Source organism: Helianthus annuus, chromosome 4 (genome assembly GCF_002127325.2).
Source record: "Helianthus annuus cultivar XRQ/B chromosome 4, HanXRQr2.0-SUNRISE, whole genome shotgun sequence".
Classification (NCBI taxonomy): Eukaryota; Viridiplantae; Streptophyta; class Magnoliopsida; order Asterales; family Asteraceae; genus Helianthus; species Helianthus annuus.
Window position 1 is genome coordinate 78,126,604 of NC_035436.2, and position 17,726 is coordinate 78,144,329.

The following is a 17,726-nucleotide window of genomic DNA, read 5'->3' on the forward strand; positions in this document are numbered from 1 at the left end:
GTCATCGAGAGTAATGGCTTTAAACCCTGGTTTCTTTCTTTTCAGCTGTTTAGGCTTCGGGTCATTTTTGGTCGAAGCAGCCCGTTTCCTTTTCAAACTAATTTGAGGCTGCCCTTCCTCATCTTCTGCATCATCTTCGTCTTCATTCTGGCCACTTCCCCCTTTTTCTCCGCCGGCACGCACCTCAGTTTCCCCAACAGAAAGATGAATCCCTTCGTCCTCAATCACAAACTTAGAACCGGAACCCTTCGTCCCAATCGAACCACCTTTTCGACTTTCAGTAGCATCTACCGTAGCTACCGTCTGAATCGGAGCAGCAGGTAACCCCTCTCCTACGGGGATAGAACCGGAAGCGCCTTGAGCTGCTAAGTCAGTCTGAACCGCCGAACCACCTTGACCATCAGGAGCATCGGGCGCACGAATCTGATAAAGATTTTGGTGCACAAGTTGCAAGTACGGGGTATCGCCTTCCGGAGTCTTGGTGGCCCGGATATCCAGCTCTTTGGAGTCGAAGGACTTCAACCGCAATGCTTCTTTTAAACCCATAACTGTACCAGAAGACAAACGATAAGTAATATCTATCGCCGAACAGAAACGCCGAACAAAAAAAAAATATATAAATAAAAAAAATATAGAGCAAAACAATGAAAATACGGAGAGCACCACACAACTGACCCTCTTTATTCCATCGGAGGGTAGGATACCACTCTGGTTCGGCCCATATCGTGCTAATCCTCCCCATGACAAGAATGTGTTCCGGATATTTCTGTATACGTCCGGCCTCCTTAATCATGTCAGCATAAAGTTTCTTGTTATACTCAAAATCTTCAGGAAGAGGAGACGGGAGTTTCGACTTTTTTAGCCTCCATGTCATGAATTTCGGAATGCACCGATCATCAACTAGAAAGAAGTGATCTTTCCAATCCTTTATGCTCGTGGTAATCCATGTGTAGCAGCAAGAGTTCTTGTCCCTGACTTCAAAAGTGTACCAGTTGCCGGACCGGTTCAATTTATAAAAAGCCCGGAACACATCCAAATCCGGGTCGGACCCTAGACCACGACAAGCCAACTCGAAATGGCACACCTTGGCAAGGCCAAAGGGGTTCATCTGAGTCAAGTGTACCTCGTGAAACAGCAAAACCCCAACCAAGAACTTCGTCAAAGGAAGACGACAGTTACAATAGTCGAAAAGGCGAGTGTAAATCCCTATCTTTCCCGAAACAAAGGGATAGATGGGCGTGTCCTTTTTCGGAAGAACAGGGTGTAGCGATTTGGGAATCGCATAGCTTTCCACATACCAGTCTAACCCCTTCTGGGTCAAGACATTAAAACAACCAGAAAGATTACTCTTATTCGCCATAACAGGGAAAAAGTTTACTAACCTGAATAAACGAGTCGATTCTCACCAACAAGGGGATGAAGAAGGTGAAAGGAGAAAGGTGAAAAGTGAAAAGTGAAATCGGAAGATTGCCTTCTCCCCCTTTATAGGGATATGGAACCGCCTTAAAACCCCCAATCAAACGGCGACACGTCATGACAGCTGACGCACACCAACCGTCACATCAGGCGGGAAACATAAAGTAACTGCCGGTCACCAATCTTAGGTCACCGCCCAATTTCAAACTTTGAAATCGACAAGAAACCGCCAAATAAAAACCGTGGACCTCAAAATGCTCCGACAAATAGTTCGAAGCTTTTTGCTAAACAAACACTACGAACTAGGGGGACTTGATGAGGATATGTCCGTAGTCGGACCGAATCATCCTGAAGCATAGAGCCAAGCCATAATGCACAAAGTCGGACCGATCCCAAGCCACCAAACGGAACGAACGAGTGTGGTGGCACGCCATAACAAACCGGGCCGCACAGGCATAACCGCCATGACAATGACTGGTCCGACCTTAACTAACTTGCCACATCAGCACATCCAAAGACTATAAATACTTTGCTCAAACCTCCAAAAACGGGTAACTGCTACTTCCTCACTCAAAACTCCTCTCTCTCTCTCCCTGACCTATTTCCTCCTCACAAATACTTATTCTCACGCCCGAGCTTGGTCACAGAGAGGCCCCCCTCCCTGTGACGAGGCTAACGGTGTGTTGTTTCTTCGTGGTCCTGCAGGTTTATTGCTTGATCATCTGAAGCTCTGCTCTAACCAGGTCGTATCAACTGGTTCTTGAGTCTTCAATACATATGATGAAAATTAAGTTAAGATAAATGGGAAATGCCTTTTGTTAATTGTAGATAAAATGGGAAATCAAGAAGACGATACCGAACTGTTAATGAATAAATGGAATTAAAATCGTGATGTTTCGAAGTTACTGATTATATTTCATCTTTCTTTTTTTTTAAATTCCAAAATCCTAATAATAATTAACAATTTCTTTTTATTTTGTTTTATTTTTTTAAACATATAATAAATACCACAAATAATTAACATTTTATTCTAAATCTTTTTTTTTTAAACCTCAAATGGTTATAATGAGATAAGTATAATATTTAAATGAGCAAGTTGTAAACAATAAATAATAGAATCTTATCTAACCTATAAATAATAACGAGTCGTTATGTGTTATTCTAAAACGTCTAGGTTAATCGCTCTTGTTCGTTCTCTCGGATTTCCCAATCTTACTCGTGCGTTATTTCTAGGAATCTCCATACGCAACCAATGTGAGTATACTCGATCCCTTTTTGTTTTAAACACTTTTGGGATGCAACATGTATTCTATATCAAAAACACTTGACACTTAACACTTGAAAATTATTTGAAACATACTCTATCCATTTAAACATGAAACATGAAACTTGTGATACTTGAGACTTTTATGCTATGTGAACGTTTAATCCTGGTGTGTAGTTCCGCCTTAACAATGGTAGCGCTATAGGGGTAATGCACCTCCCCGTTAGTCTTTGGGGTATTGTTAGGATGAGACATATAACCTCCCGTTAAACTTTGGGAAAGGCACTTAACGCATTGGAAACTTGGGCTATCACTTGGACTACGTTAGCTAGCATGGTGAAACTTGTTATATGTTTTCGTGTTGGATATGAGCACATTTAAACATTTTATTCTACTATGCTATGTATCAAACTTGTATACTCGCCAACATATTTTGTTGATGTTATTTTAATACATGTTGCAGGTTGATAGACGCAGTGATCAAGAAAACAAGCTAGGATGAACCTAGAAACCCATATAGAATAAGCAATGCCTTGAATTATTTTTGATACAATTTTGTTATGTTTGAATCTTGTATGACATTTTAGTTATTTATGAAATTTGATTTAAACTATATTGTCACAATTAGTGTTATGTTGTTTTGAGCAATTTGTTTGTCTCATCCCGATGTTTCCGCCATCGGTTGGGGTGTGACAGGAATGTTTGTATCGGTTTTGCCATAATATGGTGAAACTGTATAGCAAAAAATATTTGCGGAAACCAAACGCGTATGATGTTCAACAGTTGTACCAAGCTCATGAAGCAAGGCACAGGTTTCCGGGAATGCTTGGTAGCATTGATTGTATGCATTGGGGGTGGCATAATTGCCCGACTGCGTGGCGCGGCCAATATACGCCAGGTGATCACGGCTATCCAACCGTGATAATTGAAGCCGTGGCATCACAAGATTTGTGGATATGGCATTCTTTCTTTGGTCTCCCTGGTTCACTCAACGACCTCAACGTGTTATACCAATCGGCGATCTTTACCGATGTCGTTAATGGAACCGGTCCGGACACACGTTTTACAGTTTCTGGGGTTGAGTATAGACGTGGGTATTATCTTGCTGACGGGATATATCCGTCTTGGTCTACAATTGTAAAGACTATTCCATATCACGAGGACGAAAAAAGGAAAAAATTCGCCAAGCGTCAAGAAGTTACAAGAAAAGACATCGAACGTGCTTTTGGTGTCTTATAAAAAAATCAACGTGGTTAAATCGTGTTTTATGTTATGTAATGGATTTTATTATCTTCCTTTATGTCGTATTTTTATTTAAATGTTGAATAGTTTTTATAAAGTTAAACAAATAAAAAATAAACAATAAAACTTAAACAAATAAAAGTTAAACAAATAAAATGAATTAAACAATAAAAAATTGTTTTTATTAAATTGATCTTGTAATTACTTTTAATATTATTTAGATGTTTTTTACTTCAGAATTTTAACTTAGTTATAATCTTTTCTTGATCGTTGATGTAAATAAAATATTATAAACCTATAAATTAGCAACAACTTATTGATGCATACATGTGTTGTACTTTTAGCTTGGGAGTTTTCCAAGAAAAAAATTGGAATTTTCTTTTTAACCTTAAAGTATCAATCTTTGACAATTTTAGTTTAAGGTTTTAATCTTCGGTAATTTAACCCCTTTGATTAATTTGATTTTTCACTTCTAATTCAAAAGTTTCCATCTTATACAATTTAACCCATTTGATTAATTTGGACTCTCACTTCTAATTCAAAAATTTCCATCTTTTACGATTTAACCACGTTGATTTTTTTTTACTTTTAACCTAAAGCTTTTCAACTTTTGCAACTTTGACCCCATATACATTTCATCTATCGCAAGTTTTGTGTTTAATGTTTCGTTCTAGATTTTTCGAGTTAACATGCCACAATGTGCGTGTGGAGTTCAACATTTTTTCATCTACGGGCCTGTTTGACAGGCCCGTCACAACGCGTCTATTTTTCTCTGTTTGATAGGTCTGTTGCAATGCGTGGGTCATAGATCGGCTCAGTTATTATTTTCTATGTTTTACACACAGGCTCGCAATCATGTAAGAAACATTTGTCTTTCATATAATATGATATATAACTAACGCATCCCCGCCGCATTGCGGCGGGTGGTAATTCTAGTTTAAGTTATTTTGTAATTACTTTTAATTAAATGACTCATTTTAATTTAAAGTTGTTTTATTTTTTAGATGTTTTTTACTTCAGAATTTTAACTTAGTTATAATCTTTTCTTGATCGTTGATGTAAATAAAATATTTAAGTTATTTTGTAATTACTTTTAATTAAATGACTCATTTTAATTTAAAGTTGTTTTATTTTTTAGATGTTTTTACTTAATAAATTTAACTTATTTATAATCTTTACTTGATCATTGATGTAAATAATATATTTAGGTTTATAACATACGGTCAAGAAAAATTTACTTTAATAAAGTTACATACGGTTTCATTAGATGTTCGTTACGTAGGAACTTACATACACGAACGTTAATCAAGTTGATTACACGCACCTTTTTGTTTATTTGGGCATTTGTTTTCCACATATTTATCTTATAAATCTTTTATTTTTGTGAATTAACGAAATATGCTTATAGATTATTTCAATACTTAGTTCATAGAGAAAAATATCGGATAGTCCCTGTGGTTTGTTTTATTTTCACCTTTAGTCCCTGACTTTCTAAAATTACACCTATAGTCCCAAACTTAGTTTTTAGTGTTAAGTGAGTATAAAATGACTATAATGCCCTTACTAATAAAAATTGTTTTAATTTTTAATATTAAAAGAAATATTTAAATAGGACCCACCATCTTCATTTTTTTCACCCCAACCTACTTTAAACCTTATCCACCATCCTCATCTTCTTTACCCAACCCACCCCATATCTTACCCATCATCAACCCACTGCAACATATATCTAGATAGAGAGAATTTACATACATCAGACAATTTCAATTTAAAACCGAACATATACATACATTGGATCGCCAGTATGAAAAACCTGCAAAACACCGGTGAAACTGCAAAACTAGAGGCGGTGGTGAGCATCAAACCATTGAACCTGCAAAAGGAACCGCCGACACTGTTTTGGGCGATTGTTGCCGGAAAAACGAACCGGCGGCTCTGTTTCTTTCTCTCTCTGTCGCTCTCTTCCCCACAAACCGTCGGAAAACGAACCGGCTCTATTTATTTCTGTTAAGCACGGAGGCCTCAAATTCATCCAAGTCTCCGATGATGGCCACGACGTCCGCGTAAAACCCTAACACACATGGCCGACTCAAGGGGGAGTGAAATAAAGCAAGAGCTTTAGGCCTCCATTTTCTTAGGACCTCAAATTCTAAGAAAATATATTATATGTTGGTAATTTTTACTTTGAGATTGTTAAAATTAAGGTTTATGATCTATAATTATGCGTATATAAAGATGATATAAGAATAATAGGATTCATAGCAATTTTTTTCGTTTACAAAAAATGGCCCCAATTTTGCTATTCGCTTTAGGCCTAGAAAAATTTAGAAAATTTTGAGCCGACCCTGCTAAAACATTGAAACTGTTTATTGTTGTATCTATATATTAGCTCACAAATCAATATATAAGGAAATGGTATTTTTTTTTTCATTTCACACCCTCTTATTGTCATTTCACACACTCTTAACTGAGAAAACTAACTGACGGTAGGCACAGGGACTATGCGGGAACGAAAATTGAAAAGTTGGGGACTATAGTTGTAATTTTAGAAAGTTAGGGACTTAAGATGAAAAAAGAGCAAACCACAGGGACTATCCAGGCATTTAACTCTAGTTCATACTTCATAATCTAGGATGATGTCGATGTTATGATTTATTGTGCCCCGTCGGCCTCTTAACTTTTTTTTTTTGAACGGCAAATTTTAATCACTAACGGACCACTGGAGTATCATCGTACCATCAGCAGAACCACCCAATCATATCCATCTCCACTAGGCAATAATGTTTACACATCAATTTAGGAGAAAACCTAATAAATCTGGGAAAAACTTTCCTTGTGAGAATCAAACCTAAGACCTAATGATTTTTAAATCTTATCTCACCCCTAAGATGTCATTAGGCTAAAATTACATTGGACGCCCACCTATTTTTATTTAACTTTCTTTAATAAATAAATTTGACCAACACCCTAAAGTTAGAGTTGCAAATAAACCCAAATGCATCATTTGTTATTAGAGAGTTAAGAGTTGTAGATAAACCCATATGTATAATTTGTTATTAGATAAATCGTATCACTGGTTTTTTTACCTCTCTTATGGGTTTTTTTTGCTAGCTAAATAAATATCATATAATACCACCTGATGGCAAAAAACTAGCCAGACCAAAAACATTTAAAATACATAAGAGGGTTATTTAACCATTCATTCACTAAACATTGAACTTTCTATTCCTAGTGGCGAAACTTGAGATTTCTGACCGTTGGATCGAAAACGTATATACCTAAAAAAATTATGAAATCGGGTGGTCGAAAATGTATATACCTAAAAAATCTATACGAAAACTACATACCGACGAGAAGCAAAATCTACATGTATGTTTTGGTTATGTTGAACTAGTTTTAAGTTTGTGCAAGTATAATCTGAAATTTGATTTTATTCATGTGTTCTGTTTAATTGTGCACAAAAGTTACTTCTTAATTATATGTAATATATTGATGAATGATTTGTGAAAAAATAGTTTTTTTAAGAATAATCAGAAATACTTGTTTGCACATTGGCAAGAGCATTTGCATGAAGCTAGACTCTCGTGATAGTTAATCCAACGAACTAGTAGTGAACCTTCAGTCATGGTTGGGGCGCGGCCGCTACACGTAAAATAATTAGTGTATTATTTAGTCCTAGATAGAAAACCTTATTTTATTTATTTCATTGTCGATTACGATTGCACGATATTATAAGGTGCTAGCGAGCGAAGCCTATGAAACTAATTATGAGGTACTAGCGAGCGAAACCTAAGAAACTAACATGTCTTCTAAGGGGAGTGGAGGGGGAGCGTTATTCCCCAGTGATGGCCAAAAACAACGCATGACAGACAGGAAGATGCCACCGCCACCTCTCAATTTCACGCGTGGAACTTTAAGTAGCGTGATAATTTCAACGCGTTATGGGGTTAGCGTGATAAATGGATGTGAGGGGGTGTGGGGGTTTATTGTTGGGTGTTGTGAGTGATGACCATTGCCACCAAAAAAGGTTGTGAGTGATGGAAAAATGGTTGATGACATGGTGAAACTTGATTGGATGCTTGTGAGTGATGGAATTCTATCACTAGTGACCACCCCCACTACCCTAACATGATCAACATAATTTCAATTAATGTTTAGGGATTAGGGTTCATCGTCCGTAGTAAGGGTTATTTGATTCTTAAAAAAAAAAAAATTCTTTATTTACTGATATTCTATTTGAATTTACTTTCTTTTTAGTTAAGTCTTTAATAAATGCTATCAAACCCAACTAGTTTCTTTTAGACCAGATAGTGACATCGTGTTTCGTATTAGTAAAACGTTAAAAGGACCATTTTACTCTTCATTAAAAGGGAGGAAAAATACAAAAAAAATGGATGTTAACTAAAAAATCTGATCAGATTGTGATTTTGGATGAAAATGACAACAAAACTGAAACCACATAGACCCAGATTTAAAAGGTTTGAATTTTGGACTAAAATGGCAATAGTGATCAAATCTCAGAGACCATTTTGGCAGTTTACTCTAGATTACGACTCGTTGTTTACCCCTGTGCTAGTATACGATAGGCACACTTCACATTCAAATTGTAGTGTTTAGTAACAGTAGCAATTTACCCTTATCTATACTACCTTATTAAGAGAACTAGGATTTCTACCCTTTTGGTAATTTTGCATTGTGTACATGGGTTGAGATCCTGTACAAACAGTGCTTATTATAAGAACCGTAAGAACAGATCTGAACCATTGATAATTTAAATCAAAGGTTGATATTGATTATAAATAAAACCCTTATAATTAAAAATTACTACTAACAAATTAGGGGTACTTTTGTAAAATTACTAGTCATTTGACCATTTTCCATTAAATACAAATTCCACCAAGGTTTTTTAAATTAAAATAACTTTTATATACTTCATTATTTTTTTTAAAAAATATATCATAAAATCAAGTATTTTTTTATTTTTAATATGCGTACCATATTGCTATACCTTTTTTGTATTTATAAAAGTGATTTTTAAAAAAGTTAACAAAAGGTGTTTTATAATTGTGCTGATAACGTGCTGATTATGTGTTAATTACAAAATAATACAAACAAACAACAAAAGTAGATATAATCAGCACATCTTGTGTGCTGATAATGGAGAACGATTGAGGATGTTGTGCTAATGTCGTTTATGTTGATAATGGAGAACGATTGAGGACGATGTGCTGATAATGAAGAACGATTAAGGATGTTATGCTAATTATATAGTGTTGTGCTGATTATATTTTTTGTAATTATTTTTAATTAGTTATAAATAAATATGGTCAAAAGGTCTAAATTACCCCTAAACTAATTTTTTATTGATGGACACTTGTCAATTATGTGTTGGTTCTTACGGTTCTTACAAACTTAAGTGTTTGTATTTGATCCCATTCCTTGTGTACATATCTTCATTTCCTTAAAAGATTTCTCCATTCTTTAGCCGCATATTCCAGTCTCAACAAATATTTCTCATGCTCTTTGTTCGTTTTCTCCTCATCTTAGACACAAGTGGTCATTCATCTTTGCTTAGTGTCGTTTACGATAGCGAACAATCAGTGGCGGATGTAATGTACAAGCAGGGGTAGCATGTGCTACCCCTCAACTTTGTCGGTGGAGTGTAAAATTAGTGCAAAAAAAGAATATTATCTCTGTTTTATGTATGAGAGATACCACTGAGCAAATATTAGGATACCCATCGTGTAACATCCGCCAAAAACGGATATTAGAAAACCAAGCCGTTTTAAAAATCGAATCCAAACCATTTGTAAACCGGTTCGAACCGTTATAAATAAAATACATTATATTATATTTGACCCAACTTCGATTTTTATGAAACTTAGGTCATATGATAGAGAAAAATACGCTCGTCCCAAAAGTGTATTCGTATTTTTATAAAACGTCATATTTTCGAGTTATACGAGAAAACGAGTTAAGGAGTTGATGAAACACAGGTTAACACTGAGGTTAATCTGTGGGATTGTCTCTTCTGTGGGTTCAATCTCTTTCTCTGCTCGTGAAAAGGCTACGATCCTGCAAAACAGCAACGCCGTTAGTCTCGTTAAGAGGGGAATATGGAGGTTTCCCTCTTAACCAGGCTCCGGCATGAGAATAAGTACTGTTCTGAGAGGAATAAAACAGTGTGTGTTGAGTGTGAGAGTATGGAGGGTGAGATGATTCAACCTGAATGATGAAGGGTCCTATTTATAGCCCGGCGATGGAAGAGGGAGGAGCAGCGTTGCCAGCTGTTACAGGGCGCCAGCTGTCCGACCAAGGGGAATATCCTCTTGGTCTCCTCTGCTGCGGTCAGGGTAGTGGTACACGTGGCGCGCCTGCATTTGTTCATGCTGGAAACGTCGTACTGCTGATGTCAGTCCTGCTCCTTGATTTGTTACAGGCCTACATGACGTTTGATGAGTGGTGACACGTTTGTCCTTTTTGTCGGAGGGAGCATCTTCGGTGCCACGTTGTCACATTCCAGAAGCTTCTAGAAGCTTCTGGATTCGCTTGCTGATGTGTGCGCCTTGTAGGATGGAAAAGTGGTGTGGTCCTTGCCATGTAGGCAAGGATTTGGGGACCATACCTCTTCAAGTCCCCCCAGTCTAGTGTGCCTTCTAGTTGAGTTGATCATCTAGGAGGGATTCTGGACTTTTTAAGTAAGTGGTTTTTGTTTGATTCTTATTGCTTATCTTTTGCGGGGTTGACCCGATTGGACGCATGGCGCATGGTTTGTAGGTATCTTGCAAAGTTGAGCCAACAGGACATGTGGCGCATGGTTTGTTGGTACCTTGCAAAGTTGGGCCAACTGGACGCGTGGCGCATGGTTTGTTGGTACCTTGGAAAGTTGAGCCAACTAGACGCATGGCGCATGGTTTGTTGGTAGCTTGCAAAGTTGAGCCAACTGGACGCGTGGCGCATGGTTTGTTGGTACCTTGCAAAGTTGAGCCAACTGGACGCATGGCGCATGGTTTGTTGGTATCTTGCAAAGTTGAGCCAACTGGACGCGTGGCGCATGGTTTGTTGGTACCTTGCAAAGTTGAGCCAACTGGACGCATGGCGCATGGCGTGCTGGTGTTTTCTTCCTTAGGAAGTTTCTTGATAAAGACAACTGATGTGACTGTCTGGTGTTCCTGTCTTATCGGAGGTGAACAGTCGCCTTTTCAGTGGTGTCATTTGCTTTTTCCCACGTTGTCAGGTGTGTGCCGCCCACGCTCCCGAAAAAAGAGATGACGGTTTCTCTCTCTGCTGACGTGTCTCGTTCCTATTGGATGTCCTTCTGCCTTCCTGACGGTCCACTACCCTCGCATTAAATGCGATGGGTATAAATACAAGGCGGTTTCCTTGACTTCCTTCATTTTTCAAAATTTGAACTCTTGTTTTCTCTCTTGATCCTCCATCTTGCTTCTTCCTTTTCTTGAGTATATTCATATTATCTTTCTGGTTTTCTTTCAACGTGTCCGGAGCGAATCCTTCATTGAAGAAGAAAAGGAACAAAGGCAAAAACCCTCCAGGTCCTGATCAAGCTACGATAGGATGGAAAGAAGAAGAGTTCCATAACTTGGTTAGGGAGATGGGTTTCCTTCCAGAATAGGGTGCCCAGTTTCCGACTCCTGGTTCTACCGCCATGGATGCACCTCCCGGTTATATCACATTGTATGCCGCTTTTTTCCGGGAGGGTAACTTCAGACTTCCAATGACCAAGTTTACTGCTGAGGTGTTGAAGAACTATGGGCTCCATATTTCCCAAATCAACGCTATTGGGCTTCCCCGTATTACCCATTTTGAATTTGTTTGCAGAGCTAACCATGTTGAGCCGACTTTTGCCATGTTTAACGTTTTCTACACTGTGACTTATACCAGTGGTTTTTATTCTTTTAACTCTTGGACGAGTGGTGTTATCCCCCGTTGTTCTATTCCTCTGAAAATTTTGCATGACTGGAAGCAAAAGTTTTTCTACATCCGTCGGGGTGTTATCCCTATGGATATGCATTATCGGTCAGTGAGTGAAGGGATCCCCAAGATAGACGTTTTTGCGGATTTTGCCAAGCAGGAGTGGTATAAGAAGGTAACACACAAAGCTACTGCTATTTCTCAGGTGGAGGAAATGGCTTTGGTTGGCGCTGGTATGAGTTTGCGGTGGTTTCCGAAGAACTCTCTGGGTGTTCCTGTTTATGGTTACCAAGGCAAACGTATGTAATGTTTCATAGTGTATTATTATTATTTCTTTTTGTGTGTGTTCTTCCTTATCTCCTTGTTTTTCGCAGTTGGGTACAGCTTGTTAAATGTTTTGGATCCGAAGGCCGCTGTTGCCATGGTTGAAGCGATCCAGGAAGATGGGAAACCAACATGGTTGGATCAGATTCGCCCTCGTTTTTTGCACCCTACGAATGAGAGTTTTGCTGCTTACGCCAACGTTGTTCTAGGTGAAGCTGATGAAGATGACGCTGTTGATCCCACCTGAGAGGAAGTTGTTGTTCTCTCGAGTGGAAGTTCTGGCAGATCTCTTGAAGGTCTAACTTCTAGTTACGCGTGTGCAGGTCCGGCGCAAGGGGCTGTTAATGAGCCTGTTAGTGAGCCTGTTGGTGATGATGTCGAAGTTCCGGTTGAAGGTACTGCTCAGTTGGAAACGAGGAAGAAGACAAAGGCTGGCAAGCCAGAAGGGAAGGAGAAGAGGGTTGAGGGAAAAACCACTAAGATTCCTCGTAAGCGACCCTCTACCCTTCCTGTCTTAGATTACGTTATCCTTTCTGATACATTGTCTGGTTTAGGGGCCGGTGAGAAACATCATGGGTCTGATCCTGATGACCGTGCTACTTTGATGGAGATGATGAGGAAAAAGGCTCTCGAAGAGAAGAAACGAAAACTTGACGAGCAGGCTTCTGCTATGCTTGCGTCTAAAAAGGCCAGCCTCCAGAAGCACACTCCCCCTGCCCCTTCTGAGTCTGAGATTGATCTTGGGGTTTTCAGTGCTACTCATGGGAACTTGTTAGAGAAAATTTATGAAGCTTCCGGTTCTGGAGGTACAAAATTTTTGTTTGTTTGCTTGGATTGTCCTTTCTTTGCCTTTTTTCTGATTGTTTTGTCTGTATTGTAGCGGGTGTGAAGCCGGTTAAGGCTGCTCGGAGGTTTGATATTTCTCAGATTACTCCTCTTGCTTCTCCCCCATCTAGGACAATCGGGTTGTCTCCTCCCCATGATGATCAGGGTGAGAAGAAAAAACAAGATGATGTAAATGCTGAGCATGTTGGTGAAGGTGGAGGTGATGGCACAGGTGACGCTGGTGGTCATGCTGCAGGTGGTGCTGGTGGAGACGGTTGAGACAAAGGTGTTGACACCGAAGCGGAGTCCAGCGAAGCTACTCAGCCTCACACCATTTATACCAAGCGCCCACCGGGCGGTGGCGGTGGTGCTACTTCGGGCGCGGTTCGGAGTCCGCCGTTTGAGAATGTTCATGCCGGTTCCTGGGGTACCTATAACCCAACGTGTGACGATTTGCCACATGCTCCTCGCTGGAATCTGACCCAGGGTTTGCGGATGAATGATCTCGATAATTGTCATGATTTCTTCTCTTTGTCTCTCCCCCCTGCTGAGAGGCTATTTCAGAAAAAACGCAATCGATTTGACTTATTTGATGATCATGTGCGTGCTGGAGTTAATTATTTTGCCACTTCTCAAGAGATTGTTCGTGAATGGAGACTGATGGGGGAGGAGATGCTTGAGTTTGAAAATGAGAAGAGGGCGTTTGCTGAAGAAAAGGAAAAATTTAACGCTGAGAAAAAGGGGTTGATATGGAGGGTTTCAGATGCTGAGCAAAAACTTGCGCAGGAGAAACAAGTCAACGTCCAAAAACAAAAAGATTGGGAGTTTGCTTGTGAACGTACTAATGCAGAAATGTAGCCGCAACGTAATGCTATTGTCAGGTTATCTGGTGAGAAGAAGGAGATTAGTGAGGAAGCTGAGCGAGCGCGCGTTGCGTTTGAGAAAAAAGGAAGAAGAGTATGTTCAACGTATAGCTAAGCTGGAGGAATTTGGTGAAAAGAAGGTTGTGGAGTGTAAAGCTGCTGAGCTCCTTGCTGAGGAAACTTCGGCTGACTGTAAATGGCTATTGTCACGCGCGGTGCCCTTGGTACCTTTCTTTGTTTTATATTTGCTTCTGGTTTATGTATATTACTTTCCTCATTTTGCTGTGTGTCTCTCACAGATTGCAAATCGTATAGTGAACTCTCCTGAACTTGCCAACTATATGTTTGAGTTGGGTCAAGCGGGGTACAATAGCGGTCGGAAAGATGGTTATAGTAAGGGTAGGGCTGCAGCTGTCATAATGAGAAAGAGTATCATTTCGAGTTCTACAAAGAGGATTGTGGTGGTAAGTATGCCGCGAAATGCCAGGAGTTTGCGTCTTTGGAGTTTGCTGTTGTTAAGGCTGCCCAAAAATTGGCTCGGGAACCTGATGGTGTTGCCCTATTGAAGAAGGCTCTTGGGGATGAAAGTCGCGCGACTGGAGGTGCTGGTACTAGTAATCCAGAATGAAGAATTTCGGCCTGCGTGCCATGTATGGCCTTGGATGGCCTTGTAACCGACTGACAATCTCATGAACAATTTCAACTTTATTTTTTTGCACAAGTTACTTGTGTTTTCCTGTAAACATTTAGTTATGCATGGCATCTTTTTATGTTAATTTTTACCTTTGGTTTTTTGCATGTGGATTTTGTTATCGTCGTAATATGTGCATGTGTAATTACTTTGATTAGGTGTCAGGAATGAATGATGGCGCTGACAGGTTGTGTTGTGTTAGTTACAACGTTTATTCTGTCGTTTATGTGCGCAGGTTTGGTCGTGAGTACGAAGTGATTGAGTCACAGGTTATTGTGTGGACCCAGCTGTGTTCAGCTTTGGGGGTCTTACAATGTTTATTTACCATGTTATCGATGCTTTCGTGTTTATGTGGGCACGAAGTTTTGGTTTGGCGTTTTGTAGGCTTTGGTTGTGTTTTTGACCCGGCTGTGCACTTGTTTGTGACAAGCCTTGGAGGTCTACAACGTTTCCTAAGGTCGATCCATTGATGTTTTCGTGTATGCCCAAAGTAATATATGCAGTTGCGACAAAAAATTCACACGAGATAGGGATAGCCAAACACTTCTTGTATTACTATTGATTGTGTTGGCGACTTGGCCGTTTCGATTACATAAGAAACTTCGATTGTTTATGATGTGTGTAAAATGCAACATATAAAATACATCAAATAAGGCATAAAACTAACCCTTTTTAAGTACTAATGTTGGAAAAAGAGTGCTTTTGTCTTCCTTTTGTATTTTCAGGATTAAATGAGCTCAAATTCACAAAAGAAGCAAAAAGACAGCTAAATCTAACATAAATACAAGAAAAGGAACATAAGTGGATTGCCCGACCCCTCAACAGCATCCTCCCAAGCAAAATAGAGAAGACAGAAGACTGAACACGCCACGTGCTCAGCCAGCACGGGGCCGTGCCCAAGAAGCAGCAGAAAAGACAAACCTATAGAAGCTTCTATTGCCCACCACGGGGCCGTGTCCAGTGAACACGGGGGCGTGGTGAAAGTACAGCAAGCGCGTTAATTGTAATTGCGAATTACAATTAATGAGGAGAGAGAGTGTCAGACAGGCACGGGGGCGTGTCCAGCGGACACGGGGCCGTGCCTAGCCTTCTGTTCAGCCTATAAATAGGAGTGCTTGGTTTCATTGCAACTCATCCCTTGGCACACCACCTCTCTCACACTTCATCCACCACCCACCATCACCATAACACCATCATCCACCACCATCATCCGTTGTCCATCATAGAGTGTGTGAGTCGTCTCGGGATCCAAGATTGATCGTAAGAGTTCTTGACAATCAAGGCCATGTTTGCCTAAGTCTCTTACATCACTTGGTGAAGACAAGTGTTTAGTATAATACTTTTTATTTTTAATCTTTTGCACTTTTTATTTGGTTTTGTATTAATGACTTTAATAACTAGTTGCTTATGTTGAAGGTGATCTTTCCTTATCGTTTGTCCGTGGTGTCTTGGCATTATTTTACTGTCTATATAAAATAAAAGATTTTCACCATTCATATCTCCACGGTCTATATGGAGGTATGTTGGCTACCTGGTTGGGGGTTAAGGGAACGGTTTGGTAAGGGTCTTGCCCTTGTTCAGCGTTTAGAGGTCCTGCAAGGGACCTGGGTCAAATTTAGTAGGATCTCCTTCAATACCCATAGGTATTGGATGCCGGGGATCCAAACTCTTTGACCCCCTCATAAGTTAACTACTATTAATACTATAACCCGGCTATTTAGGACTGTATCCCTGCTGACTCAGACTACTTAGTCGAGGGTAACGTCACCGCCAAAAGCGGGGCCTACCATAATTTGCATTAATAACTTAATTCGTTATCTTCCAATAATCCAACCCTTTAGGATTGTATCCTTGCTGACTCAAACTACTGGGTTGAGGGTAACGTCGCCTTCAAAAGAGGGGCCTACTACAATAACTAAGATAATCTCTTAAACAAGTGCAAAAGTGCAAAATAATCAAAGGCTATACTAATACACGAGTCGGATCCAAGTGATTCATCTTGTCTATCTGTTTTTATTTTATTTTTATTTTTCAGCATTTAGTTAGTTTTTATTTTCTTAGTTTAAAAAACCTTTTCTAACATTTTGATTTGATTAGACGTTGAGGATAAACCGGTACTAAAAGCTCTTGTGTCCTTGGACGACCTCGGTATCTTACCAACACTATACTACGTCCACGATGGGTGCACTTGCCCATATGTGTGTTTAGTATTAGTAAATATCGTATTTTATAAATTTAAAACTTGGCTAAAAGTGTAAAAAGGGCTTAAAATATACATCTAAATTATGTTACACTACACACGCATCAAGTTTTTGGCGCCGTTGCCGGGGACACAAGGATTTTAAGAAAGTTAGGAATCGACGGCCTAATCTATTTTTCAAAACCTTTTCAAAACGCGCGCACATTTCTCTGCATTTTAGTTTAGTTTGCATTTACAGTAGCCTGAACACGGGGCCGTGCTCACTGAACACGCCCCCGTGCTGCATATATTTAGTTAGATACCCAGATACAGAGTCTGAACACGGGGCCGTGCTCATTGAACACGCCTCCATGTCCAACGAGACCAGTAACTTTAATTAAAACGCCCAGATACAGATCCTGTACACGAGGCCGTGTTCACCAGACACGGGGCCGTGTCCAGCCTTCTGTTTCCATCTTTGTTTTTGTTTTCTGGTCCCGAGACTCAGTTGTGGTCTGCTGAGTGATTCTTATAGATCAATACTCAGGAGGTTACAACTACACCTATGAGGAGGATGATTATATGAGAGACTATTGCACTAATTGTGGAAACCCGCACTCGGTACAATATTGTAACTTGTTTCAACCATCCAATTCATACAACCATTATGAGGAGCCCAGGTACGAGCCATCAACTTCATACACATCCTATGAAGACCCAAGGTATGAACCTTCTCCCTCATACTCATATTTTGATGAACCAAGGTATGAGCCTTCGTACTCATACTTTGAGGAGTCAAGATATGAACCACCACCTTCATACACTTATTATGAGGAACCATGGCGTGAACAACCCACCTCATATGAGTACTATGAAGAACAAAGTTACGACCCTTATCCATCATATACTTACAATGAAGAACAATGGTGTGAACCTTCTACTTCATATGGGTACTATGAGGAACCAAATCGAACAACCGGATTCAAGCTT

At 39.6% G+C, this 17,726-nt stretch overlaps 1 protein-coding gene across 1 annotated transcript; it reads left to right on the plus strand.

The window, feature by feature from the left end:
* Positions 1-3,403: 3,403 nt before the first annotated feature.
* Positions 3,404-3,919, plus strand: LOC110933513. Its single transcript, XM_022176730.1, has one exon. It carries the CDS (start codon positions 3,404-3,406, stop codon positions 3,917-3,919), a length of 516 nt encoding a protein of 171 aa, XP_022032422.1.
* Positions 3,920-17,726: the final 13,807 nt, after the last annotated feature.